General features: G+C 41.8%; 1 protein-coding gene across 2 annotated transcripts in view; it reads right to left on the reverse strand.

Moving 5' to 3' along the window:
- CACHD1 (cache domain containing 1) overlaps positions 1-27310 on the reverse strand; it is a 112559-nt gene that overhangs the window by 46216 nt on the left and 39033 nt on the right. For both annotated transcript variants that reach the window (XM_080407236.1, XM_080407237.1), the window contains exons 3-4: positions 13427-13575; positions 988-1094 (exon numbers count right to left, since the gene is read on the reverse strand). In XM_080407236.1, the coding sequence (XP_080263362.1) occupies positions 988-1094; positions 13427-13575 (256 nt within the window). The remainder of the gene's footprint in view (positions 1-987; positions 1095-13426; positions 13576-27310) is intronic.

The following is a 27310-nucleotide window of genomic DNA, read 5'->3' on the forward strand; positions in this document are numbered from 1 at the left end:
CAAATGCTCTGTGCATGGTGAGGGTAGAATGGCGGGTCTGCGACTTTATCAGTCAAGTTAAAAAAAATTAACCAGTACTTTATTCCAAAAGATACATGAAAATTAAAATAAAAAAAGTCCTCAAGTCTGTGTTACCTGTCAACAACAATAAAAAAAGTAAAATCAACAAAAAAAGCTCCAAAACTTATGCTAAATGAAATCTGCAAAGCCTATAGTGTTCTCTAATTTACAACACTAAGGCATCATAAAAAGTTGAAAAAGTAAGATGGAACAGCTGGACAAAACTATGACTAAAAATAACTGAAATCCATGTATTTCATGTATATCAAGTTGACTAGGACGGAAAAAAAGAAAACCTTGCGGCACACTGGAGGACCAAAAGCTGAATTTTTCAAGAGATAAGTCATATATATTTTGGTTCTAAGCAGATTTCTAGCTCTTTGAGTGTGCCAAACAAATGCACTGACTGTCAAAGATGGAAATGCCCTGACAAGACAAAGAAAGGAAGTATTTTAGGATGTCCTTATACTTCATAGGTTTTGCATATCGCTGTGAACACAGTCTCACATTAGCTGAACTCAGCTAAGAAGATCAGAGAAACTTCTTTGCATGGCTCCTTCAGCAGCTGACACTACTGATGCCAAAGCAGACAGACCTGGGAAGGAAAGTGCCTTGGAAAAAAAAAAAAAAAAGAAAAGAAAAAAGAAATAAAAAGTGCATAAACCACAACAAAATTATCCATGGTAGGCTGGAATAAAATCTTCATGACATTTTTATGAAGTACTTAGACTAAGGGCATTACTTTAGGTATCATCTTTCAATCATGAAATCTCAAATTAAGAACAGGGTGACAGTTTCAAGGAGAAATAAAAGCTTGTTGCTATGGCAATCAATGCTAATTCTCTAGGCCAAGGAAATGTTAAAGTCTAATGGAAAAAAGAAAACCCAACTCTGAGAAGGAAAAAAACCCAAAAGTATACTACTTACCAGAATTTAAGTCACGTCCAGGATTGAAGGCTCTGCTGTTGACAGTGGTAGACAGTCTATCACAGCTAATAGTTCTAGAAACATTGGTGTTAAAATTTCCATCAAATCTGAAACGACAACAACAGGATTAGCAGCCTAACATTGCCTATTAAACCTACACAGCATTTACAATGGAAACACACCTTTTTGAAATTTCAATGTAAATTAACGATTCTGGAAATTCCAACGTAATATGTATTTTAAGGGTCCAGGAAAAATTGTGAAACCCAGAAATAGGGGGGATGAGCTCATCATGGTTGGATTGTATCTGCTCTCTGCAATGATATGTTGCATTTTCCTCCACAATATTCCATGAAAGACAGGATCATAAAACAGTAGTGCTCTTTCATCTAGATTTAAACAGTAGAGGTTCCAGCGTGGAAAGTGTGCGTAGCATCCAGGCATGCCATTAGGAACTGTTTTCTCCTGTTGTTGAACCAAACCTTTTCTTGCTAGACACTCTTCCACCAGAGCTATTACTTCATCATTCCCTTAAAAAAAAAATATTCCAAGTGTCTTGCATGAAGAGGATTTCCTCTTTATGTCTTTCTGCAAAAGATCTAATAGAACACTGGTAAACCCGTTTTCTGCACCAAAACCTGAGGATTTACATTCCAAGCAGCAGAAGGAACTTGATAGTCTGAAGTTTTGTTACAGTCTGGTTACGTTAAATAATTCCAATACAGCCATAACTCTAATGCAAAAAGCATTCTAGTGCATAGTTCTAATGACAGTAAAATATAATTGAACCAATGCCTTAACAAAATTTAAATAAATAGGGTTTTAAAGGGTTATAAATAACTAGAAACGCTTCTGAAGCTTTCAGGGACTCAAATGCAGTTTTGTATCATTTACATAGGCCAGTTTTATTTGTTAACATTTTAATGACCTTGAACATTTTGATGACATTTGACTTCTGGTGTGATTATTCTAGTACTTAAAAAACCTCTTTACTTCCTACCAAAGACTTTTTCTACCATCAACCTATTCCTAAGGAATTACAATGAACTGCAAGCGAGGGATGCATAACATCCCGTTCTGGACGTTCCAGCGTGAAAGCTAATAGCAAGTAAGTCTTGGAAAGGAACTGGGCAGAGTAGGGGTTTGTTCAATACTGTCAAAATTAAACCAGCAAATTACACAAAAAACAGCTACATCAAAAGATACTGACCAACTTAATATTAACAGCACTTCCATCTCTTGCTTTTAGCTACATACCACTCACCCAGCGCCATTCTAATGCCTTCCACTCAGCTCAATGCACATCATATTTGTGCTTAAGGTTCTTTATTTAGTTGCTTATTGTCAACTGCACTTAACTGCTTAAGCTGGATGTTACGCTTTTTCATACGCACATGTGCATGTACACACCCAATGTATATATGCTATCACATAGTGGAGGCCCAAAACATTGCAAGCAGTAGTGGTCTGAAAAACAAGCACCATTCTTCTGGTGGAAGATTTTAATTAAAAAATTAAAATCCAGTAAGTTGCAACTACTTCAACAAATACGGTGCCCAGTAAGAATGGAAAGACACTGATCTTCTGGTTCTGTCCTTACAGAGTGCTTGCTGGAAGGGCTGGGGTTCGTAGACACAGACAATAAAACAATGCACTTTTAAATCATCTCCTTAAAACAACAATTAGCAGAAACAAAAAACCACAGACAGATGGAATTGGTTACCACAAGGAAATTTCAAGTTACGACTACAGGAAGCAAGTCTTTTTAAGCAAACTAAACCTCCCCTAATCCAATATATTTTCTTCCAGCCCAATTCAAAATAATTTCATCCTACAGGGATGGAGCTGCAGCAGCCCCAAGTCAGCCAGATGCAGGATTTGCTGAGAGACTCCATCTCTCATTATGGGATCCTTGCACGTGGGATGTAGGAAAACCTTTTAGGACCCCTTAGTGAAAGCTAAAAAAAAGAAAAATATTCGTTAGTGGGCTCAAGATCACCACCTCTGTAGGCAAGTGGATCCACCTTCAGCAATTTTAGCGTTACAAAACCGGGAAAATGGCCCTGAGAGGAGCGCTGGAGCTCACTGCAAGCAGCACGGCTGTTGCATACGTGGGCCACCAGTTTGCCTTTTGTACATGATCCATGCCAGTATAACTGTAGTTAAGGTTGGGCTGATTTTTTTGTTTGCTTAAAGCAAGAGGTTTAACTTCTGTTACAAGTGAAGAGTACAGCACAGCCTTCTCACAAGTTAAGGAATTTGTCCTTCGAGTGTAAAAGTAATTTCCCAAGAATTTACTATTAAACTCCTTAATGATTTTCTGAATTACAAATAAGTAAAAGTTTATGCAAATGCATAACAAAACCTCAGACACTGACTTCTTTGTTCTTAACATCAGATTAGATTTTATGACTCTTCCAGAGTCCCAGGAAGTCTAATTTTACATCACTAGAGCTCATCAGACTAGAGGCTCTGTTCAACAAGGCTCTAATTAAACCAAATCTTTGAACATGCAATAAGTGATCACTATTGATTACTAACTCCTTAATTTTAGTATTTTTACTGTCACATACAAATATCAATAAAAACACTGTCTGCCTAAACTGGCATGCTTTGAAATTAGTTTAATCAATATCCATAAACACTACATGCATCTTAAACTAACTGATATTCTTAAAGGAGATGAACGATACTACCAAGAAACAGTTAAAGAGTTACCAAGGCACCAACATTTTTTGATCCCTTCTCAAACCTAAACTTAAGGGGGGGGGGGGGGGGGGGGGAAGTCATATATATTTGGAAATAATTAACTGCCCTCCATACACTTTAAAAATTATATAAATGCAGTGTAAACATAGCTTTATCAATCTGGCTCAATTATTTTTTATATACATATATAAATTGGGGGAGGGGGAACTTGAGTTTCAAACCTTGTACCACATAGATGCAAATGTGGATGAAGAGTGCAAGTCCTTGCATCAGGGACTCCCAGAGCAGTCTGTTCTCAAATGCTCTCTCTCATCTCTTTACAAATATTTTACATACCTCAGGCTTTGACATATTCAGGTTACAATGCATAAAAACAAACGTTTAACTCCGCTTGCCCTCCTCCGTCCTCACCTAACAGAGGCAATTATGAACTTGTTCATCACTGGAGAAACATCTTTAATTGCAGCAACTGCTCAACACATCAAACCAGCCAGCAATGAGCGAAGTGAATAATGCCATATACAGCGGGAACAAGAACAGGCAGCTGAATTCTTTGCTATACAAAAAAGTACTGTGGGTTCCTTATTGGACACAGATGTTCAGTGCTATTGGTATTTTATCCAAAACAGCATAATCAACAGCACTCCACCGGCGCTGGTGTTTTGATTCAAGACTCAGTTAGGGGCAAAGAGCTTTTGACGAATTCTGCATATCCTCACTCTTCATGGCAAGGAAGAGAGAGAACTGGGCGGACAGATTCATAGAAAAGCCTCCTGTCCTCCTGCTCAGACACCACCACTATCAGGTTCTAAGGTCAGGAAGATCTATGTCAGACACCAAAAGCAGCCAACCTGTGATGCTGCGGAGCTCTGCATGGGCTCACCCACTCTGTCAGGAGCTGCTCGATATTATTGGCAACCTGCTCTCTGAAAACTCCCCAAAGTCCCCTCCATCGAGGAAAAGCCTTGACATTTCATGGGAACGTAGATCTCCGATCAGGGCCGTGGCTTTTCCTACCCCCATTAAAATGTAACCACTTCAAAAAATTACAGCTTTTACCAAGCAAACAAAAAAGTTGGTTTTTTTGTTGGCTAAGGAATCTCAAGACTAGGATCAATTGGTAAAGGATGGATTTCACAAAAAGCATGTTTATCTTTGGGCGAAACCAGATGGAGAAGAGGTAGCAACTGCAAATTAAACATCTCCATGCTGAAGAAATATTTCCGAGCAATACTAAAGAACAAACTCTTAGGGAAAAATAATGACTCTTCAGGATGTTAGCGAATTGTCCCAGTGCTCCTATCAAAGTCTATTAGTGATGGCAACAGGATGCCTTGTTAGCAACTAACATATTCATATCTCAGAACACGGGCAGTAAATGCTGCGGTTTAATTCAAAATCATCTGGAATCTTCCTCTGCTCTGAGTTTATTTTATGCCAAAACTTACTGCTCACACTCACTCAGTGTGACATGTGCATCCTTTAAATTACCTGGCAGAGAAATTGTCTGAATCTTGATTCACAATGTTGAGCATATTACTACATCACTTCTTCATACACACAAAGCTGCCAAACCAAGTTTCAGGTCTCTCAGCCATGATACATATTAACAAAGGGTTTCAACCAGGTCCAATTCTGGCATGCCTTCTAGGAAGGCAAAAATCAAGTTATCACCATCAACTGCCCCGCCACAGGCTCTCCTGCGGCCCCAAACTCATCACCACAGGCCAAGGGGATCAGTATTCCAGCTATAAACCCCCTATTCACACTGCACATTTATTGCAGCATGTCAAAGCACATTAACGCAAAAATCAACACAGTTCCTCAGCTTTTCTCAGTAAGCAAGTATTATGTTACCCATCAGGAAAATGAGGATATAGATACCTAATCTACCTGCAGCAGAGCTGGAAAAGGAAAGCTAAAAAAACCTGCAGCCCAGCCCCCCTCCTTTCTCTTGCTACAGCACACAAGTAGCAAGAAGAGAATACAGTTAATGGCAAAATGATATAAATAAAATATGCATAAGAAGAATTGCTTTAAACCCCATAAATTAAAGACCAGCCCTCAGACAGACTTGTCATCCTGAGCCACGTGGGATATCTACTTCAATTCTCTTTTCAGGTGCCGTCTGCCTTATAACTGACTTTTGGCACCTTGCAATGGGGTGTATTTGTAAAGCATGACTGCTTCCACAATATGAGGACCTTGAGAAAAGACCAGCTCCCATCGCAAACATACGCCTTCAGAAAACCAAGACCAGAAACTGGGCAACAGCAGCACTGTGGAAGATTTACATTGCAGTTTTCGCAGTCATTTTAATTACACTGGAGAATTTCCATGTGCTTCTTTAGGGTGCCTCTAAATAATTTCAATTAAGAACACAATATTAACCTATTTGGCAATCTTTGCCGCTAAAGCAACAATTAAAACTAAAGCCTCGACACTGCCATGTGGCATTTACAGTAAATGCTTATATTCTTGGCCGTCACTACTGGTTTTACCTTTCCTATAACATGTTTCTGCCTTGCATGTTTTCCATGCATTTTTCAAATCTGCCCATCACTTGCTTTGGAAGAAGTTATAAAATCAAAAACTTTAAGATTTGCAGACAAGCATTGATCACCACCCCTTTTCTGCACAAAGGAGACTTAACTTTTACCAGTGTCTCTCTCCCACTTTTCCCAGCAGCCAGACGGTAACAGCGATGGCTGACCAAGGTCTCCTCTGAGATTCAGCCCAAAATGTTCTAGGTGGCACCACCACAGCAAACGCTCAGGAAACCCTCCAGAATCCTTATCAGAAAAACGCAACAAAGCCTGTATTTAGATGTAATTAGGTTTTGTACCTACTTAAGCAAGAGCAAAAGACATTCATGGCTGAAATTCAGTTTGACGACAGGCCCACTCACCCCATCCCCCTTTCCCTGCCTCCCTCTAAAAAGCCCTTCTTTCTGGATTCACTTTAATGAACAACCGATCGAAACTGCATCCCGAGGGAGCAAACAGAGCTGCGACTCCAACTTTGATCTCTTCCCCATGGAGAAACGCGCTCCCTGCCTAGCTTGCAAGATGTTAATTTGATTGACATTTGCTCTGATGTGCAAACTGCTTTGAACTTCAGACATTAAATTCCCATCAGGCTGCACTCATTTTTATTCTCCTTCAACAGGATTTACAAGCAGGAGATCAGCAAGTGTAGAAGATAAAATAAATTTGCAGAAGCTTTGAATCTTACATCAAAACAGTGCTCAAGTGAGCTCCAATTGGATTTTGTTCGGCCTGAATTTACAGTGTAAATCAGCCCCTTTTGTACAGTTTCAGTTTAGGGAAAAATGAGGGAGCAGCATATAAAAACGACACTCGAGTAGCTACGAAGGGGTTCTCATTGTTGTAAGACTCATTTCTTTCCTTCCCTTTCCATTCATACAAATTTAAAGCTGATTTTAGTATGCAAATGAAAATATATAAGTTCATGGAAAATTCAGCATTTCCTTTGAAATTCACAACTAGGCATACTTTCTTGATTGTAAGGCAAGATTTAAACTCATATTTTACATAAATCCTTAAATATATAGTTCCCACTGCAACTAAGCAGTACGCTGGAAAACAATGTTTTCATGAATAGATTCAACAAAGAAAAGCTACTGATTATTCAGTTAACCAGTTTCTTCTGGTGAGGCACAGAAGTTGTTCCAATTATTTCAACTGCTGCTTGAAGAAGTCCAAGTATACTTGCTCTCAGATGTAAAGAAAGTGTATTATTGGAAGGAGGGCTGCAACCCAGTAACACAACTTATTTCAGAAACCGCTTTTTCACGAGGAACTCGGCCACATTTAAGAAGTCCAAGAGAGCGATTTCCTAAATTTACCTGCTACAGTTTATGGACAAAACAAGATCACACCAAGACTAGCACTATGCATGCTCCCCTACATTTTCTATAAACCCACATGCATCACTGTAGACTGATACTCTGTACGAATGGCAAATACATCTTAAAGTTCATTTGGTGTGGCCCACCCGCTTCTCCTTTGGAAGTGCAGCTCTTCAGGTATTGCGGCAACTGAAGGAACTGAATGGGATTCCTGTTATCTCCCACTTAACTGCTCCAGAGGGGAAAGATAAACACAAAAAAAGCTGCGATAAAATTGAACTGCATTAGCAAATATTTAACCATCTGTTCAAAAGAGAGAAAAACAGACCACTTCTGAAGGTGGTATCACAGTCAGGGAGTAAATGATTTTCAAAAATAGGTTTGTAAAGTCACTTATTCAAACAGCTCCATTAATGTTTGTAACCAACGCTGCCAAGTAGTATGTTTTACCAACAAAGATTTCTTCATTCCATCTCCTTTTACAAATACAGATAAATGCATTCCCTAAGCTTTTATCAGGACAGTTAAATAAAGAACAAAAATAGATTTCCGGCTGCCTTGAAACATATGTATTAGCAGCAGACGCAAGAGCATTAATGAATGGCAATGCGCCTTTAAACATGTGTTTTGGAGACTCATGACAATCTTCCATAAAAACCAGCAGTGAAATTATTTTCTGTCCTCCAGGGTCGGAGCAAAGAGAAAGGGGGATGTTCCCACCAGCACATATATGTGTTCATGTCCCATCTGCAGGTGCAGCGTTATTGGGGGCCACGATCAGCCGTGCAGAAGCAAGGCACCATGCGGGGCAGCTTCCCGGAGCTGCGACTCTGCCCTTCTCTCTCCGCTCAGGTCCCAGTCACACGCAACTCAAAGAGACTGTCTCCTACCAAATCTCACAGACACCCGAGGACAGGAAATGCTGTAGCACATCAAAGCATGATGGGTCTTAAAACCGAGCAGGAGAGGAGAAGCGCTGACACTGGGTTAAGGAAGATTTTTTTTGTCTCCCTTTAAAAGCATCGTCTGTTTTTTTGTTGGAAAAACTGCACAGGTAGCTGCATGCTTCCTCACAAATGTGTGTGAATAAGAAACTACAGCTTCTTGGGTTTGTCGATTATTGGTGGGGTTTTTTGGAAAGTAATCTTACTGCAGATATGCAGGACTTTGCTATGTTAAGAAAACCATTGGAGTGTACTCTATGGCACCAAACTGGTAAAGTACACGCTTGCAACTGCATCTTCACGTGTACATAAATGTGCAAATATAACTTTAACTTACGTGGCAAAACTGGAACTATATAAAGCTACTTCTGAAAGTCTCCTACAAGAGCCAGCTAGCATCAATCACAGCTTCTCCTGAAAAAGGCATTTTGTATACCAGCTAAAAGATGAATACTCAAACATTACACACATTATCAGACTTACTCTTCCTTTTTGTGCGGGAAGAATTTGATTTTCTTTCATCTGCAAATATTCAGTATAAAACACCTATTTGATCTACATGTTGCCATCCAGTCCAACACCATCTTTATGAAGAAAGCTATTTCAGTTGTCATTCACGAGTCAGCCCACACAGACCTGCAAAGTTACAACCCCCCACAAAGCTAATGCTTCCAAACCTGTTTGCCAAAACTCATTTCTTAAGACCCTAGTTAAGAGACACATACCCCATAAGTTCCCCATAAGCGCAGGGAAGTGCAGGTGCTCAGTACTTCTGATAGATAAACACTGTTCATTCCTTCCCCTGCCCTCCTGCTGACACTCTGCTATACTTCCATCTGCACCCCATGCACATCAGGCCACTTCAGTTCCAGGATTTCCTAAAGACCTACCGAGGGCTTTCTTGGGAACAAAGCATCTCAGAGTGACAAACAGGAGACACCATCTTGTACACACACCATCTTGTACACAAAGGTATTTATCCTTTTAGAAAGCAAGATAATTTAATTAAAACATTGTCTTGTAAATAACCACCCAATGCAATCACGATAGGGAATGTCTGGCAACAGCAAGAGATCGAGATGAGATCTCAATCTCATTTCTCATGGCTTCTTCAGCAGCCTTTCTTAGTGAGGAAACACAAAGCCTTGTTTCTCCAGCAGGGATTTCTTCAGCGATTAGATGTGTGTCACTTGACATCCACTTTCCTTATCTCCCTTCAGTTTTGCTAAGAGCCCAGAGCACTTTATCCATATTAACTCTGTCTGCTTGGAGCAATGCCTCTTCTCAACTGCTACACGATTCCTGGACGCAGCACACAGCCCCAGGAAACAGAGCAAGTCTCCAAGCTCTGACCCCACGGACACAAATACCACCTGGATGGTAGGGCAGATGCTTGATCTTCGTAAGGTCCGCTTCTGAGCTCATCTGACAGGTATGCTCACCGGCTGCTCTTCTCAACTGTTGTCTCTCCCTTCATTGCCATCATGGTTTTTCGATTCCCAAACCTTGATTAAGTAGAACTGTTGCGTGGAAACGTATTCATCTGGGCTCTTCACCATGTAATGGCAATAAAATAAATATTGCTTTTCCTGTCATATCTCACTACTCAACTAAATAGGCAATTTAAGTGCCAGATTCATTTTACATTCCAGTTCATACTTTGTTAATCCTATTTTATGTCATTTATTTATAGTCACCAGGTGTGGTATTCTCACAGTTCATCTCAAGCAACATTGCAAATTGTTTTCGAAGCCAGTGGTCAGATTTTCAAGATAAATACAAGCAAACACAAGGCTACACATGGGTAATTTTGTTAATGGTAGCAACAAATATACACTAAAGAGAGATGAAGACATTAAAAAAAAACTTCAAAAAAAATCCTCTCTCTACACCTAAGTTCAGCATTTCCTTCCCAAGTATTTTTTCCAAAACCAATCCAAACTGGCTGCATTCCCACCACAATGTCAATAAGCTAGAGAGCAACATAAAGGGCTGATGGAGGAAACACCTGATAGCCTGAAGTGCTCTCAGATCTTCAAATGTCACTGTGCATTTAAAGGCTGAACATCATGTGATGAACAGCCTTAAATATTGTGGGACAAGCTTTCAAATCTACTTTAAAAATACAACCTGAAAATAATGTGCTTCTAACACTGTTCTTGCACCAAATGTTTATCCAAGTAAAAGGCCACATGATGAAACACCTCCCCACACCAAGAAAAAGAACACACAGAGTTAAGCAGTTACAACGCAAGTATTTCACAACCCTCCTGAAAGAAAAAAACAGCCCTAAGGACATTTTCAAAGTACAATCCAAAGCCAAGTACCTCCTGAAAACAGCAAATAGCAACCGTCTTTTTCAATGTGACCTCTTCTACAGCAGCAGCTAATAAATGCTATAATTATTGTTGCTCTAACACCAGCACTCTTCTGCCCAACACCAACACGCATCATTTAAATGTCAAGGACAAGCTGTTACCAGCAACAGCAGATCTAACCTAACTACTCACAAGTGCAGGCCTCCTCATAGCTGGAGCAAGGAAGTCCAAAAATTAAAGCTAGAAGAGTTGAAGTAAATCAGCAGCCTTTATCTGTGATTTACAGAAACAGAGATACTTTTATCTGTGTTGTTTTAAAAATAATTCCTAAATCCACATACAAACACCCATACCTTTGTTACAGTTCTCCAAAATCTGACTGTTAAGGTGGTATCTTAACTTCTAGTATCTTCTGTCAAAAATTACAGTTTTTTATCTCTTTGGACAAAGGGGAAAAAAAAAAGAAAAAGAAAAACCCATTGGTGATTTCGGATACACCTGCCTGCATAGACACTGGCGTGCTGGCCATTTCCCTTCTTTTAACCAGCCACCTCATGCCCACGTGAACCGTTTTACCTTCCCCTTCAGCAGGCTTGTGTCAAATATAAGACCTAATAACACCACCTTGGATATCAACATGTTAAGAAGAGCAGCAGCAGGAGAGGCAGAAGGGGGAGAAACGACAACTGAAATGATGGCAGAAGCATTTAGACAAGCAGGCAACTAATAAAGCATGGTGCTAACAACTTAGAAGTTAAGTTTCAGAAACATGTTTTTACATTCTTTCTTTTTATGACTTGCAGACGATTCCCCAAACACAGCAGTGGGTCTATTCCCAATGGTCTGGTAAGTCATCGTTCTCAACCACATACTCGACCAGGTCTTGCCAAAGTGCTGTCTGGAAGATCCTGCAGGCTGATGGACTGGTCTGGTAATCACTAAAGCTGACTTAACTTTATCAATCCAAATAATTAGATAATGATCATATTGTACAGCCCAAAGGAGGAGCTCTGCAAATAGATTCACCTCTCTGCTTTGCCAGCTGTGACCTCCGGTTCATTTTTCAAACCACTTACTGTGAAAGACCCCTTACGCAAGTCCACCACGGGTAAAGAAATTTCCGAATGATTTGCAAGCTACTGATTTTGGCGGACAAAGTGAAAGGAAATTCATTAAAGTTTCCAGACTAAGAGCAGACATTGCTTTTTATTTTTTAATGAAAAATTATGCAATACCAACCAGGGGGTGATATGCTCATTCCTCCTGTTCACCTCTTGGTTTGAAGGTGTTACTGCTGGCTGGCAGTTCCTGCATGCAGAGATCAGAGGGCAGGAAAGTTTTCATCCTCAACTGATTCTTGACCTTTCTTACTGACGCTGCCAGCAACCTGGCCATTCAGCACCAGATGTGCCAGGATTTTATGTAGGCATCTTATCCAGCAGAACTGCACTGAGACCACCGAATCTACACACATCCCAACAGCAAGGTACCCATTTCTCTGGAGTCACCCGAGGCTTAACCCTATCGAGATTTCTTAGTTTTGTGCCAATCAAAACAAACACAAAACAAGCAGGTGGCCTTTCTCTCTGGACACAGATCCATACCACATATTTGAATACAGTGAATATTTTAAATCCTTATATAAACAAAGGCTCATGCCATACTTCAGAAAAGATGAAAGCATGCTGTCATTAAGAACTGTCTTATAGAAAGTGCTTTTAATATTTATTACCCAAATTACATTCCTCTCTAAAATATTTCTAAATCAGACTAAGATATAAACAATGAAAATATACTCTGTAATCAAGATTTACATAAATTGAAAGTTACTCTCATTCTTTCCTAGTACATGTTGAAGTAAATGTTTCAAAAGTTGAGCATTTAAAAATTTATTACACTTTTATTGGAAAAATAAGACCTTCTATCAAAATCTCCTACAAACCCAAAGATGTTTCTGCAAACACGCAGCATAATAAAACAGGATTAAAAACAACCAACTGCCTGGATTTAGATTATCCAGAATTCCTGTATTTAAAATGTTCATTTGAAAATAATAAATTCAGTTTCCAAGCAGTGTTCTCAATTTCGGTAAACCTCTGTGTATCAAGCAGCAGCACATCAACTTGAATAAACTGTAAGGCAGTATTTTTAGCATGTGATGTACTGACCAACTTGTGATTTTCGTTACTGCACTTAAAAGGGGAAAAAGAAAAAGAAGTCTCATGACCAGCTCTTCAGAAGAGTTACTCAGGGTAAGCAGTATCTCAATGCAAAAACAGTAATCCTGGATATAAACAAGACTCATTTTGTATAGAAGACTATTCCATGCAATTAAGGGATGAACAAACTTTTTTCCTTTTTGTTACATTTTACAGTCCATCACAGCTGAGTCCCAGTTCTTGTTTAGTGCTCCTCATTAAACATGTACATAGTAGGAATGTAAAAGAATAGGAGGACAGTGTTAGGAGCATCTTTGGAGTACCGTCTTCCCCCTTTTTCTGAGTTATCAGGAAAATACAGGCTATTTTGCAAAGAAATAATCTTTTTCCCTCACATATTAAATGGAAGCATAAGTAAATTCAGAATTTAATACTTACTCCATCATAGATGGTGGAATAGTACAGCAGTCTTGGATGGCAGTCAAGGGCGACGTGAGATGAGCAGTATACGATGCTTCCACTACTTGCTTGTTACGATTCACAACATCCAAATAACGGTTAAATTTCTCACGAATTTTTTTTGCCAACTAAAAAAGAACAAGAAAGATTAAAATTAAGCCAATTATTCTGTATGACCCCATTCCTTACTAACCAACTGAAATGGAAAGTAAAACCTGTGTATGTTAAAGATAATAGTTGCCTGCTTTGCTCACTGTACTTCTATTTTGGTGGCTTAAGCACTGTGAAGTCAAGTTACTAATAACATTGGCCACAGAAAGCAGTCTATACATAAAGATATATTTACCATCTAGCGATGCCTACTTTAACATAAGAGTCTTGCATGTATGAAAAGTAACAATCCATTATATCAAACTTGCCTTTCATTAAGAACTGACACCTGGATGTGATGCTACCTACGCTATGCCTTACTACTGAAGTTCTCCAACACGATGCTCTTGCAAGGCCTGACAAGAACATAGAATCATTGAATCATTTAGGTCGGAAAAGACCTTTAAAATCATTAAGTCCAACCGTTAACCCACCACTGTCAAGTCCATCACTAACCCATGTCCCTAAGTACCACATCTACATGTTTTTGAAACACCTCCAGGGATGGCGATTCCACCAACAACATGGAGATTAAAATAAACAGGCCACAAGACAATTCAAAAAAGCTCATTCAAAAATGGACACTTAAGGAAAGCCCAAATAATAGTATTACAGCAGACCTCACCTACAGAGGAATCTCCTGCTGCTTCAGGAGCAAACAGTCAACAGTCCATCTACCAGTGCACTGTATCTGTTTAAGGGAACAAGCTCAGGATCCTGGCAACCTCAAATACCACCATGAATACTCCTCTGTTCATCAACAGCCTCCCCAGTCAGATCTGTGCAGAAATACTGCACAACTCCTTTCATATCGTTCTCCTCACTGCAATTTGGGCAAAATAAGCCATCCCAGCTTTTGCTTTTTTTGTATCCCCGGCTGCTTTCCTCGGGGGCACGACAGGCTCTTAGCTGAGCATCTTCTGAGTGATTTTCTTCATCAATTTAGCAGCTCACTGTGGCTAGTCATAAGCTGCAATACTTTTGACTACAAACTTCAACAAAAGGAAGTCTGTAACTGATATAATCTTGTATCAGAAAGAACACCATAATCCTAGAATGGGTTGGGTTGGCAGGGACCATTTACAGACCACCCAGTCGCACCCCCCACACACAGGCAGGGCCCCCTCCCCCCAGCCCAGGCTGCTCCCAGCCCCGTCCAGCCTGGCCTTGAGCCCTGCCAGGGATGGGGCACCCACAGCTGCTCCGGGCAGCCTGGGCCAGCACCTCGCCGCCCTCACAGTAAAGAATTTCTTCCTAATACCTGCCCTACATCTACTCTCAGCTGGAAGCCATTCCCCCTTGCCCTATCGAGACATGCCCATGTGAAAAGCCCCTCCCCAGCTTTCTCATCAGCCCGTTAGGTGCTGGCAGGTGCTCTAAGGTCTCCCGGAGCCTTCTCTTCCCCAGGCTGAACAGCCCCAGCTCTCAGCCTGCCTGCACAGCAGAGGGGCCCCAGCCCCCTGGTCATCTTCGTGGCCTCCTCTGGACTCGCTCCAGCAGGTCCGTGTCCTTCTTATGTTGGGGGGGCCCCAGGGCTGGATGCAGTGCTGCAGGGGGGTCTCACCAGAGCAGGATAGTATATAATGACAACCGTCTCACATGGGTGAAATTCTTCCACAAGCCTTTTGTTGTCAGAGGTGCCCCTGATGAAGGCAGCCACTTATAAATCAGGACAAGGTTTAGAGGTTACACTATTACTTGGAAGAGCAGATGATCGTATTTCTCCTTTCTGAAAGGGAAAACAGACTGCCATCCCTCCCAAGCAATTCTCACGCCCTTAAAAAAAATTTGAGTGCCAAAGTTTAGAAAGAGAAAGTTGGGTACTTCAGCCTTTCTCCTTAAAATGTTGCTTTAAAAAAAAAATTTAACAAATTAACAAATTTTTGCAAACAAATACTTCTGAGCTGTGCTCAGGGTTTGCTGGTGTGTAATTTGAATGCCCGGTTGTGCCCATACCTTTTGAAGGCAGAGCCCCGTGCTCTCTCCGTGCCAGGCAGATTCAAAGCAGTGTGAAGGCGCGCAGTGTTAAGGAGGGTAGAGCCTGCTGGGACACATCACAGGCCTACTGAAGCTCCTGTGCTGTCAGATAAGAGCTCACTTGTGTCTAGTTCATTAAGCACTTCAAGACGATCCTAACTAATGACTTTGCAAGAGAAAATTGGAAGGGAAAAATTTGTGGCTGTTACTTGAGCAAACCTGACAGTAAATAATTACTAGGAAGCATCAGGTTTTACAAGAAGCATTTACTGAGACTTTTGCTCCCAGTCTTTCACTCGAAGTGAGAAATTAATGAAATGGATCAGGCATGTTCAAAATTTTCTCTTGGTACATTTGGTAACCTTTCCACACCAAGATATCTATTACACTTAACCATCTGCCAGATGCTTCCTAAATGAAAGTGAATAATCTCTAAGTAACATACTGCAGTGCTGAATACTCAGAAATACTGACTTTTGCATTTCTGCAAACTTTCTTCAGAGCTGAAGTTAGCTCATTAATTCCTAACATTCATCTCTCCTGCTCCCTGCTCCACGTGGATGATTTAATGGTGCTTCTACATCTGTGTGCTGAGAAATGCCGTCAGTTGTTCCAGATCCCCTGGACTGACAAATGTCTTTCTTAACTGTTATTAAAAGGACATGTCATCATGATTTACTTCGTTATGCGAATAACGAGGCCCACGCTGATAACAGCATTGCCTTTGCCTCCATTGTTCCCAGCAAATGCTACAGCTCAACAACAGGTCTCCTAGGAGCACAGGTTTTAATAGGACCTTGCTCAAATGACTTGCAGAATTATACCTAATTAGTTTTGTAGAATGATTTATTGCCAAGGCACCAGAGGACTACTAATGGTCTCCTCCGTGTTAGGCATCCAAAACTAGTAAATTACTCCCAGTTGTTAGATAGTAAGCTGCTTAGTAGTTCCTTTTCTATTTTCCAGTAAACTTTCTTTTTGTCCAACCGTGCTCCTCAAATCTGTCCTTGAGAAGTCTATTCTTCTGGAGAACCTCAAACACACATAAGCAAAATTTCCTAAATCAAAACATTTCAGTTTCATGGTTACAAAATCCCTCTCTCTGTTTGGGCAAATGAAATACCTGTGCTTAAGCATTATATAAACCAGACATTTGAAAGCATTATGTAAATCAGATACTTGAATCTATATACTTCTTTCTTGGTCTCCCCACCTGAAATCATAAAAAGGGGAGGCAGCTTAAGTCTGCTGAAAAAAGGACCATACGACCATTATTAGCAGTGACAAAACTAACACAGAGCATCACAGCGAAAGGACTCCCATTTGGAATCACTGCTTTTCTCTGATAAATGAATGCTGTACAAAGAGAGGTTTCAGTGTTGATGAGTTTTAACCTTCCAGGTTGAACGATAAAAACACCCTACAGCCTTTGAATTTTACCCTGCTGCGTGGAGTCTGAAGATCTGACAAATCTGGTTTTCAGAAGAGCCTGTACCTCAGACGCTGACAAAAAGCAAAGGCTTAGTACCTAACCTGCATCTCCCATCGAAAAACCTCTGAACGGCTCAAAATCATTACGTTACTTTTATTAAATGGGATCCAGCACTTCAGTCAGGGCAGAGTCATGCCCATGTGCATGTCAGCAACAAGGGAGCTGAAGCCTCCCAGAGCTACGGAGACATCTATTCCCTGCCCACAGACATAAGCATGGTCGGAAGAACCAAGTTTATCTCATCCAAAGAACCCTAAAAATACTGCCCTCTGACAGCAAGAGAATACTCCCAACAATCAAAACCACTTTAAAGACGGCTAACTCAAAAAAGTCATCGATGGTAAGATGATCCAAAGTAATTTTCCTTTGAAAATTGATTACAATGAAGAAACCATGTTAAGAATGTAAGGGCAACACACCAATCAGCTGAAAAATTACTAAAAACAAATGGTTCTAATTCATCAAATCAAGAAGTATAATCCAGATGAAACCCAACAAAACTAACTCAATTTTTCTGCCATAGCTGGGCTTCACTGGAGCACAAAAATCCACAACAGTGAACAAGCATTCTAGCTCTCAGCGATTAAAACAACAGCAAAAAATAATACATACTTCCTAGCTCCTCATCTCTGCCTTGCGTGCCCAGGCATGCATGCACACTCACATCATTAGCTCAGAAACATTATTCAGTTTGCAAAGTGATGCGCTCAGTTGCTAGAGCCTGTCACAATAAAAGCTGCAGGCTTAAATCAGCTTCTCATTTTTCTAAGTAAAAAAAACCCTAAAACCTTTAACCAAATGATCACTTTTTTTTCCAACATGTACCCTGCTTTTTTTAACCTGCCCAGAGCTGACTGGCCATGGTGTACTGGTGGATACACAACTGGTTACAAAACCTCAAAGGTACAGAAAGAAAGAGGTAACAAATAATGAACGGACGGAGCACTGAACTATGAAACCATCCTAACATAATTGTTTAAAGCATTTTTAAGGCAAAATGGAAAACTGTGTCCCAAATCAGGCAGATAAAAGTGGCAGGTAGCTGACAGCCCACGCTCAGGTATACCCCTGGGTAGGTACCAAGTGTGACAGACATTTCCTGCTCCCACAGAAGTGCTCAAATTCACCCATTTTAATGGAGACTAAAATAAATCTGGATACCTCGAGACTGACATAAAATGCTATTATCCTCGGGTCAATTCTCAAAGCACTCTTCATTGCAAAAACAAAGGGGGTGGAAAAAAAGTCTCGCTTGGCATTCCTCTCGCCTTTTTTCAGATTTCTGTATTTTCTCTTTAATTTTAAGGAACTGAATAATAAAAAATGAGTGCTCGCTCCAAACAATGGAGCCATTAGCTCTATTTTTTTTTATTTTTTTTTTTTGGCAGCTGGCACGAGGCCAAAGCATTTCAGTTTGCAGACAGGTTGGATGGTAACACCTGTTTCTATTAATGCAGCACCCACGGGTAATGCACTTCAATTGTCACCATCTCCACTGACAACCTTTCATCACAACATCAGTGAGTTTCTCTAATTTTCCCAGAGATATTTTCCTCATTTGCATAGTTCCCTTGAGCTTTTTTTTTTTAAAAAAAAAAAAAAAAAAAAGCTTCATTCCCCTAAAAGCTCCACAGCTCTGAAGTCTTCTCTTTTCAAGGAGCACTGAGGGAAAGCAGAGCTCCAAGGTTAGGTTTTATTTCTGGCTGTATCTTGAAAGCCAAGATATTTTTAATTTTTCAAGACTATATAAAATATGTATCAATGAGATCGACAGGCACGGATGCCACAATGGACTCACAGCCAGGGGTTTAACACTGCCAGGCTCCTCGAAAAGTATTGTTTACACATTGAAGAGTTTAGTTAGCACTTTTATTTTTCAATCCCCTCCGTGAACCAGAAGAACTTGGAACAAAAGTACGTCTCTCCAACACGTACCAGGCACTCCTCTTGCTGTATCACAACTTAACACTACCATGCATCCACAGATTCCCATTCCAGAAAATTTTTAACATTTATTCCTAACCTGCTTGGCTTTTGAAGAAACCACTCCTTCTGTCCAAACCCAGGAGAGCACAGCGGTCAGCAGGGACGTGGCTTGAGAAAGGAGCTTTGAATCCCCACCAGCACCTTCCCACACCTCTGCTTTTACAGATTCAAACCATCCCCACTCCTCTGAATGACACTGAAAATACACTCTTGGTCATTCAATCAGGATGCAGGAAGCTAGCTACTTTCCACCAGGCATTTCTTCAAAGAGACCAGCACTCACTCGACACTTTCCACCAGCCAGTACTTTTGGCAAGGCTTCCCAAGACCTACTCCAAGGAAGATGTCAAACATGGCGCACAAGAAAATCTAGAGAAATGGCCATAATTCCTGAAAGTCATTCTGGAAATACGTTAAACACAGAATGCATCACCTTTTATCATGAGGCTTACAATTAATTGACACAAAATTCAATGCTGTGCAAGCATACCACTTTTCCTAGCCAGGGAGATGTCACGCTTAACAGCAAAATCTAGGTTTTTCAGCATGCTAATCTATTTCCCCTCAAAAGGGTTCAACAGCTCTTTGCCCAGTCCAAAAATCAAACAAACAACCCAACCAAAAGCACAGCAAGCCAACATGCCAGCTAGGTCTTAGCACCCTGCACCTCTCTGGCCAAGAGAAGAGTGCTTATGGCAAGCACGGAGCTTCCCTTACCACTTCTACAAAACCTGAGTGGGCAGAGCAGCACCCCGGGCAGACCCTCAAGACCCTGTTTCTACTAAGAACACTGCTGAGGAGAACAGCATTTGGTTTCTCCGAGGCTGCCATGCTGTTTTTGCAGGAGTCTGGCGCTGGATCGGTGTGACTGTCAAAGCTGTCAGCTGTGGGCAGCGAGCACTGATGTGTGACACGGCGAGGCAGCGGGACAGCAGCCAAAAGCATCCTTCCTCCTGCCACAGAGGAGAATAGCGAGGGCAACACTTTCTTCTAGCCTGGTGACAGAGGGAGCAAACGCATTTATCTGTCTGGCAGGTACCAGTGCTCCAAAGCCAGACGGGCTTTTGATGGCCTGTGTCCCTCACCAGCACAACTGTTTCTGCAGCAAGCCTATCCTTCCAGGCTGAGGCACAGCTTAGTTTCAGAAAGACATCACATCTTGGTAAAAAAATAAGTAAAAGAAATCAGGTGATGAGGAGTCCTTTCATTAGCGTGACTGCAAAGCAGCTCCTTAAACTCACATATTAATTATTTTTATAACAAGACATTACCTGAAAGAACAGAGGACATCTTGTGCATAGCTGGTGTCTGATGTGACGCTGGCCTTGGCAAGAAATGTGTTGAGAACAGAACAGAACACAACAGACAGCTGTGTCCTGTCCCACAGCTTATTAAAAACCCCACAATATATAGAATACAAACCAACTGCCAAAGAGAAACAAGGAAAAACAAGGAATGGCTATGGCTCTGAATGTAATCCCATCACCTGGCAACTGGTAACAGACGAAGTAAAAACCAAAAACCAAACCAAGAGAGGTCTGGCTCTGCAGCAGGCTTAGAAAAAGTGGTACATTATCTTCCAGGTGGGCTGCATGGAAGTCCTCCACAAACCCAGAAGATGACAGCAGCCCAACAGCATAAGGACCCAGTGAAAGAAACCCATAGAAATAATACAACCCGGGATTTTTATTCATCTTAGTCTACTGCTCTCCTTGGGCCACAAGGTCAGTTTGCAAAACAGCTATTTGATCTTTAAAGAGAGCTCTCCCAAATGCAGTGAGTGCCTGTGTCCGATTCAGTTTAGTGGGCACAACTTCTATCCTTTCCCATATTTTCAGAAGCAAAGCAGACGTTGGCTATAAACACTACTTCCATAATAGTCATCAGGGAAGAACCCTTCACAAGCAAATGAACACGTGCCCTTCACTCATATGCTGCTATATAGTTAAAAGTATCTCAAAAAATGCGTGCCCTGCCAGGGTGAAAAATCCTCAGCAGCTGTATCCCACTTGTGCAAAATTTCTTCTTATTTTAATTCCAATTATTAACAAACACTTCACTGAACTTGCCTGAGTATAACAGTAAAATCAATGTATGAAATAATTTTTGTCCATCAGGAGTCTAAGAGCAATGCAAAGCAAAACTGTGAACAGCGGATCTTTCAGTTTGTAGTCAGACATGGAAAATAAAACAATCCCCAAATTCAAATATAAAGTTCTCTAGCAGATTGACAACAAGTATGTCTAGGTATTCTTTGTACAAAAATAATACTGGAAGTTTCACTTCAGATTAGCTAACAAATAATTTGATTTTTTTTTAACCATTTCATAGAATCATTTAGGTTGGAAAAGGCCCTTAAAGATCATAGAGTCTTAGCTTTTATAACTCTGAAATATAAGCATTTCTGAAGTTAAAATATATTGTATTGCAAGAAGAATGCTTTGAATTACCCCAGAAGACATTTTGTGGCAGACAGAATATATTCAAACCCAAATCATTAAAGCAGCTTTCAGGAATTTTATAAATAGATATATATATTTTTTATTTCTCAAAAAAATACTTTCAGTAACCTGGTTCTATTAGAAACAAAATCGCATACCTGCCAAAAACCAGCATTTTGCCTCACAATTCTGTTCCTGAACGTCTCAACAAACTCCCTTCTATTTCTTAGCAGCTCCTACAAGATTTATAAAAAATGGATTCTCTAGGTTATTCTTGCTGGTTTTATGGATGATGATTATGCTCTGAATGAGCTAGAAGGAAAAGGAATGACAGTCTTCTTGCTCTAAACACAGGAGTTACACAGAGAGAAGGATACACTGAACAAGGAAAAATCTGACGACAAAAGGCGTTATCTCACTGCTTGTGCATTCACTTCTTCTAAATTAAAATCCTCCCTTGGTCTCTGTCCTTCCCAGCCTTCAAACAGGAGTGAATATTCCCAGGAATATTCCAGCAAGGTGATTTTCAGCTGACATATGCATATTTACAATTTACTATCTCAACTAATTTATTATTTCCTTTGCTTCTGCTTCTTCCCCCAGGATGCATGGGAAGCCAGAAATAGCAAAAATTATTATGAATTTCTACCTGCAGAGATGTCGCTGCTGCGCTCCAACTTCTCTAGCAGAGTGTTCAATGCTTCAAGATTTTTCTGCATGAAACCGGTAAATATGCTCTTGCTCAAGACACTGTCACTGTCCTCTGTCCTCCTTGGAGCCCAGTTTATTACTCTCTGTACCGCAGAAACCAGCTGTCTGGCAGGGCGCTGAACACTTGCTGACTTCCTTAAAAATGGCTAATCTAGGTTTTCCCCTAATAAAACTAACCATCTTTCACTTTGTTTATATCACTAGTTCACACCACTACATTTTCATATTGTATGCAAGTTCTCTGATACTGAAATAACTTACAGGAAAGGAACCAAAGTTATTTTTGGCAACCACCTTCCAATTTTTAATAACCTTTTCAAGGCCAACAATGTTTTATCTGTTACGTACAACAGTAATCCTGTTATTGTAGACCTTAAAAGTGTAATCCGTTCAACGGCAAAAGGTAAACCACTCCTTGTGTGGCATGAAGAAAGTCAGAAAGTCAAACGTATTAAATAGTCAGGCCTGAAGGCCAACAGCTGTAGTTTTTCACTTTCTCAACAAACTGAAAGTCATTATTTAAACAGTTTGGTATAAAAAAACCCACATCCACACCCCGCAACAATCCAGTGGTCTGCCAGAAAAAAAATCCTAGCTGACATAAAACTGTAATTAATTGCCTTTGGGTATCAGTTGCTAAGAAAATGTTAATGAATGACAAAAACAGAAATGAGCGACAGGGGATTTAATTTGCTTATATTTGTTTGCATTTGCTCAAGACGATCCTGTTCAATGTACTACTCTTACTCATAAAACTCCGATTATATTGCTTGTGATTCATTAGGCCTAAAAGAACCCAGTTATTAATGAAACAGAAGTGCTCAATTATTCTTCTATCCACTTCATTGTTGAGCTTTTAACCACAGTAATTATGCTTCACTGGGGCCTCGTTTTTCTCCTCTGACAGCTCCAAATTCATCACACTACCTACAGTGTTTAGACAGTTATTTATATCAATTTAGGGTGAATACGTACATCTGTGGCTGGGAAACATGCAGCATCTTTTCCTAAGTGGAGCATCGATAGTTGAGACTTCAAAGAAGTTTTAATCCAGTTTCTTGGTTTCCCCAAAACATTTTTGGCTTTCAAAAGCCATCTGATACGTATAATCTAGCCCACACGGCCCCTTTCGTGGTGTGCAGACCACCCAGAACTACTCAAGAAAAACATTACCCCAGTGTGACGTTAAAGCCAGAGAATCCTTCAAGATATTGGGACAGTTTCAGATTTAAAATTTTAAAGTAGGGCAAGCCTTTCACAGTCACTTTGCACACAAGCACCCACATGCACGTGCTTACAGGGTTGCCAAATCCTCCCAAGGGTTGCCAGTGGCCTCCAGCAGCACACTGAGCACAGCACACGTCTCCTCTCCGCACCACTGAACCATCACTGTTGGTGCACGTCTGACCTCGGGCACCACAGAAACCAACTGCCTAGTGTCACCAGCTGCAGTGGTGATGCATCACCTTTGCAAGCAGCAAATTTCTTCTACAGGATCATATTTGGGCATCCAATTATATGTTTTTTATTGACAATATTTCACCAATATGTCAACCAAAAAAGGTACGCCCAAATTAGTAACAGAACACACATCAGAATTGTATAAATTAGTAACAACGATACAAAATGAACTACTCAAATACATAGTCATACCCATCTGGAACTCCAAGGAAAAAAAGGTAGCACTTACACAAAGAGAACAGGATGTTGCTGTACTCTGTTCCATATAACCTCTTCTTAATTATGTGTTCTCCAATTTTTTGTCAAAAGTTCGTCAAAAAAATCAAACTCAAAAGTTCGTCGAACTCAAAAGAGTTTGTCAAAAAAAGAAAAATAAATTGGGGAGTTTCTTGAAAGAGAGATTTCAAAAATAAATGAAGGGTTCTACAACATTAACGGCACATCTGCTGCCTCCATGTCATGCCACTCATACACAGGTGACTGCTTCAAAAAATAAAAGAAGAAAAAAATGGGGGGGGGGGAAATAAAGCAGAAGGCAACCAAATCCAGGGGAGAATAAGGATAATTACTAAAGGTATGGAAAGTCTTCTGTGCAATTCACTTGAGAAGGGAAGTGGGAAAGGCAGCATAACGAAGAGGCAGTGGGATCAAAACCAGCAGAGGGAATGTCCTCCTGGCTTATTTACCCCTCATCATATTTTTTTACTCTTGTATTATGGGTGATGAGCTATCTCAACAGTTATGATCAAAAATCAGAAACATGTTTCTACAGCCAAACAGAGTATGCAGGACAAACTCCTGTAAAATAATCAAGCTTCAGGAAAAACTTGCATCAAACATCTTTTAAATAACCAGAACTAGGAAAAACCTCCTGTAAAGCATAACACCTCTTATTACAGTTGAGACACTATTATCCGCAGGGTCAAGTAATTGTTAATACCAGAATTAAGGTAATTTTCTAGGATTAATGCATTGCTCTGGCTTCCCCTGTTGTTTCCCACTACATCTGCACCTCACCAAACATCTAACAGACACAAGCAGTACTACAGATGAACTCTGCTGGATTTTTCCTAAACACAAACCTTCTCATTTTTATGGTAACATGTATAAGGGATTCACCCTAAAATTTGTATAATGTCAATCTGAGTCTCATTTAAGTCCCAGATCATTAATTGTATGCTCTTGTATTTATTAATTTTTTCTGTAATGTTGTCGTGCACTTCAATTACATGCCAGTATGGGACAAGACACCAAAGGCTTCTTTTAGGTTTAACAGAAACCCAGCATCAGTGGAACTTTCCTGAATGATTCTGTTTTCTGCAAATTAATTTAGTTCCTACATTGACCAAAAGCCCATCGAAAGCTACCGTATTTCTTCTGAAATAGAAGAGGAGCTGAGCTATGCTCTCCAACTAAAACTCACCAAAAATGTAAATACAGCGTACAGGATGAGGAAAAGGCTTAACATCTTCTTTGCCTCAGCCTTTATCAGTAAGGCCAGTTGTTCTCTGGGTGCCCAGCCCCCTGAGCTGGAAGACAGGGACAGGGAGCAGAATGAAGCCCCCACAATCCAAAGGGAAATGGCCGGTGACCTGCCACACCACACAGACACACACCAGTCTCTGGGGCCAGATGGGATCCACCCCAGGGTGCTGAGGGAGCTGGTGGCAGCACTCACCAACCCAGCTTCCATCATTTATCAGCAGCCCCAGCCAACTGGGGAGGTCCCAGTTGACTGGAGGACAGCAAATATGATGCTCACCTACACGAAGGGCTGGGAGGAGGATCCAGGGAGCTACAGGCCTGACAGCCTGACCTCGGTGCCGGGAGGGTTATGGAGCAGATCATCCCGAGTGCCACCCCACGGCACGTACGGAACCACCAGGTGATCAGCCCAGCCAGCGTGGGGTTATGAAGGCAGGTCCTGCCTGACCACCCTGATCTCCTTCTGTGACAAGGTGACCTGCTCAGTGGATGAGGAGAGGCTGTGGACGGTGTCTGCCTGCACTTCAGTAAAGCCCTTGGCACCATTTCCCACCGCATTCTCCCGGAGGAACGGCCTGCTCACGGCTGGGCCGGGGGTGCTCTGCGCCGGGTAACAGCCTGGCTGGGAGGCCGAGCCCAGCCAGTGGCGGCGACTGGAGTGACCGGCCGCCAGCGGGACGTAGCAAGGGGTGTCCCCAGGGTGCGGGCGGGGGGCAGCCCTTAACACCTTCACCCATGACCTGGGCGAGGGCTCGAGCGCACCCTCAGCAGGTTTGCAGGCAGCCCCGAGCTGGGGGGTGCTGATCTGCCGGGGGGTCGGCCGGCTCTGCAGGGGGGGCTGGGCAGGCTGGGTCGAGGGGCCGAGGCCGATCGGACGAGGGTCCCCAGGGCTCAGTGCCGGCCCTGCCCGGGGGTCACACCAGCCCCTGGGGGCAGGGGGCTGGGAGCTGCCCGGCGGGGAAGGGCCGGGGGGGCCGGTCAGCGGCCGCTGAACGTGAGCCGGCAGCGTGGCCGGGTGGCCAAGGCGGCCAGCGGCGTCCTGGCTGGTACCAGAAACAGGGTGGCCAGCAGGGCCGGGGCAGTGACGGCCCCCTGCGCTCGGCACTGGCGAGGCTGCACCCCGAACCCTGTGTGCAGGATCGGGCCCCTCGCGGCAAGGGGGACCTGGAGGGGCTGGAGCGTGTCCAGAGCCGGGCAGGGGGCTGGGGAAGGGGCTGGGGCACAAGGCTGGCGGGGGCGGGGGGGGGGCTGGGGGTGTTCAGCCCAGAGAAGGGGAGGCTCAGTGGAGACCTTCTCACTCTCCATGACTACCTGAATGAAAGAGGGGTGTAGTGAGGTGGGGTCAGTCTCTCCTCCCAGGTAACAAGCAACAGGATGAGAAGCAACAGCTTCAAGCTGCGCCAGGGGAGGTTTAAATTGGATATTGGGAAAAATGTCTTCACCAAAAGGGTTGTTAAGCCCTGGAACAGGTGGTGGAGTCCCCATCCCTGGAGGCATTTAAAGACCTGTAGATGTGGCACTCAGGGACATGGGCTAGTGGTGGGCTTGGCACTGCTGGGCTAACGGTTGGACTCTGTGATCTTACAAGTCTTTTCTGATCTACATGACTCTATGATTCACAATCCCATTTGATCCAGCTTTGCTTTGACTTGGCGCAAAAAAGGAAGTCTGGGCATTTTACTATTTACAGTAAACACAACTTAAGTGTTAATTTCTTTGTATTACATGACCAGTTTTCATGCATGTGTACTGATACACTCTTGGAAAGCAGCAACTGCAGCTCACGCATAAATCAGGTTACCTGCAAGGCTGAAAAGCAATTCCCTTTTCCCCAGGGAGCGCCCTGCTTTGAGGCACTTCTGGTTTTACTGAACATTAAAACTGGTTTGATGAGGGTCTAGAAAGGTCAGGTTACTCGCTGAAGGTTGTGCAAGTGAGTCTATGCTCAAACTGGAAAGAAAAGCCAGATCTTTGTTCAGATGCCCCAGCGGTCCACACAGCACAGTGGCTGCATCTTCTACGAAAACTCATCACATTTAGCACGGAGGTGCAGTTGTGAGCACACAGAACTGGTACCTTAGTTTCTTAAAAAAGAAAACATGATCTATTTGATGTTTTAAAACTGATCCCAAATTAGTTTTTGAAATGCATGCATGTATT

This window comes from Falco punctatus, assembly GCF_963210335.1.
Source record: "Falco punctatus genome assembly, chromosome: 11".
Lineage (NCBI taxonomy): Eukaryota > Metazoa > Chordata > Aves > Falconiformes > Falconidae > Falco > Falco punctatus.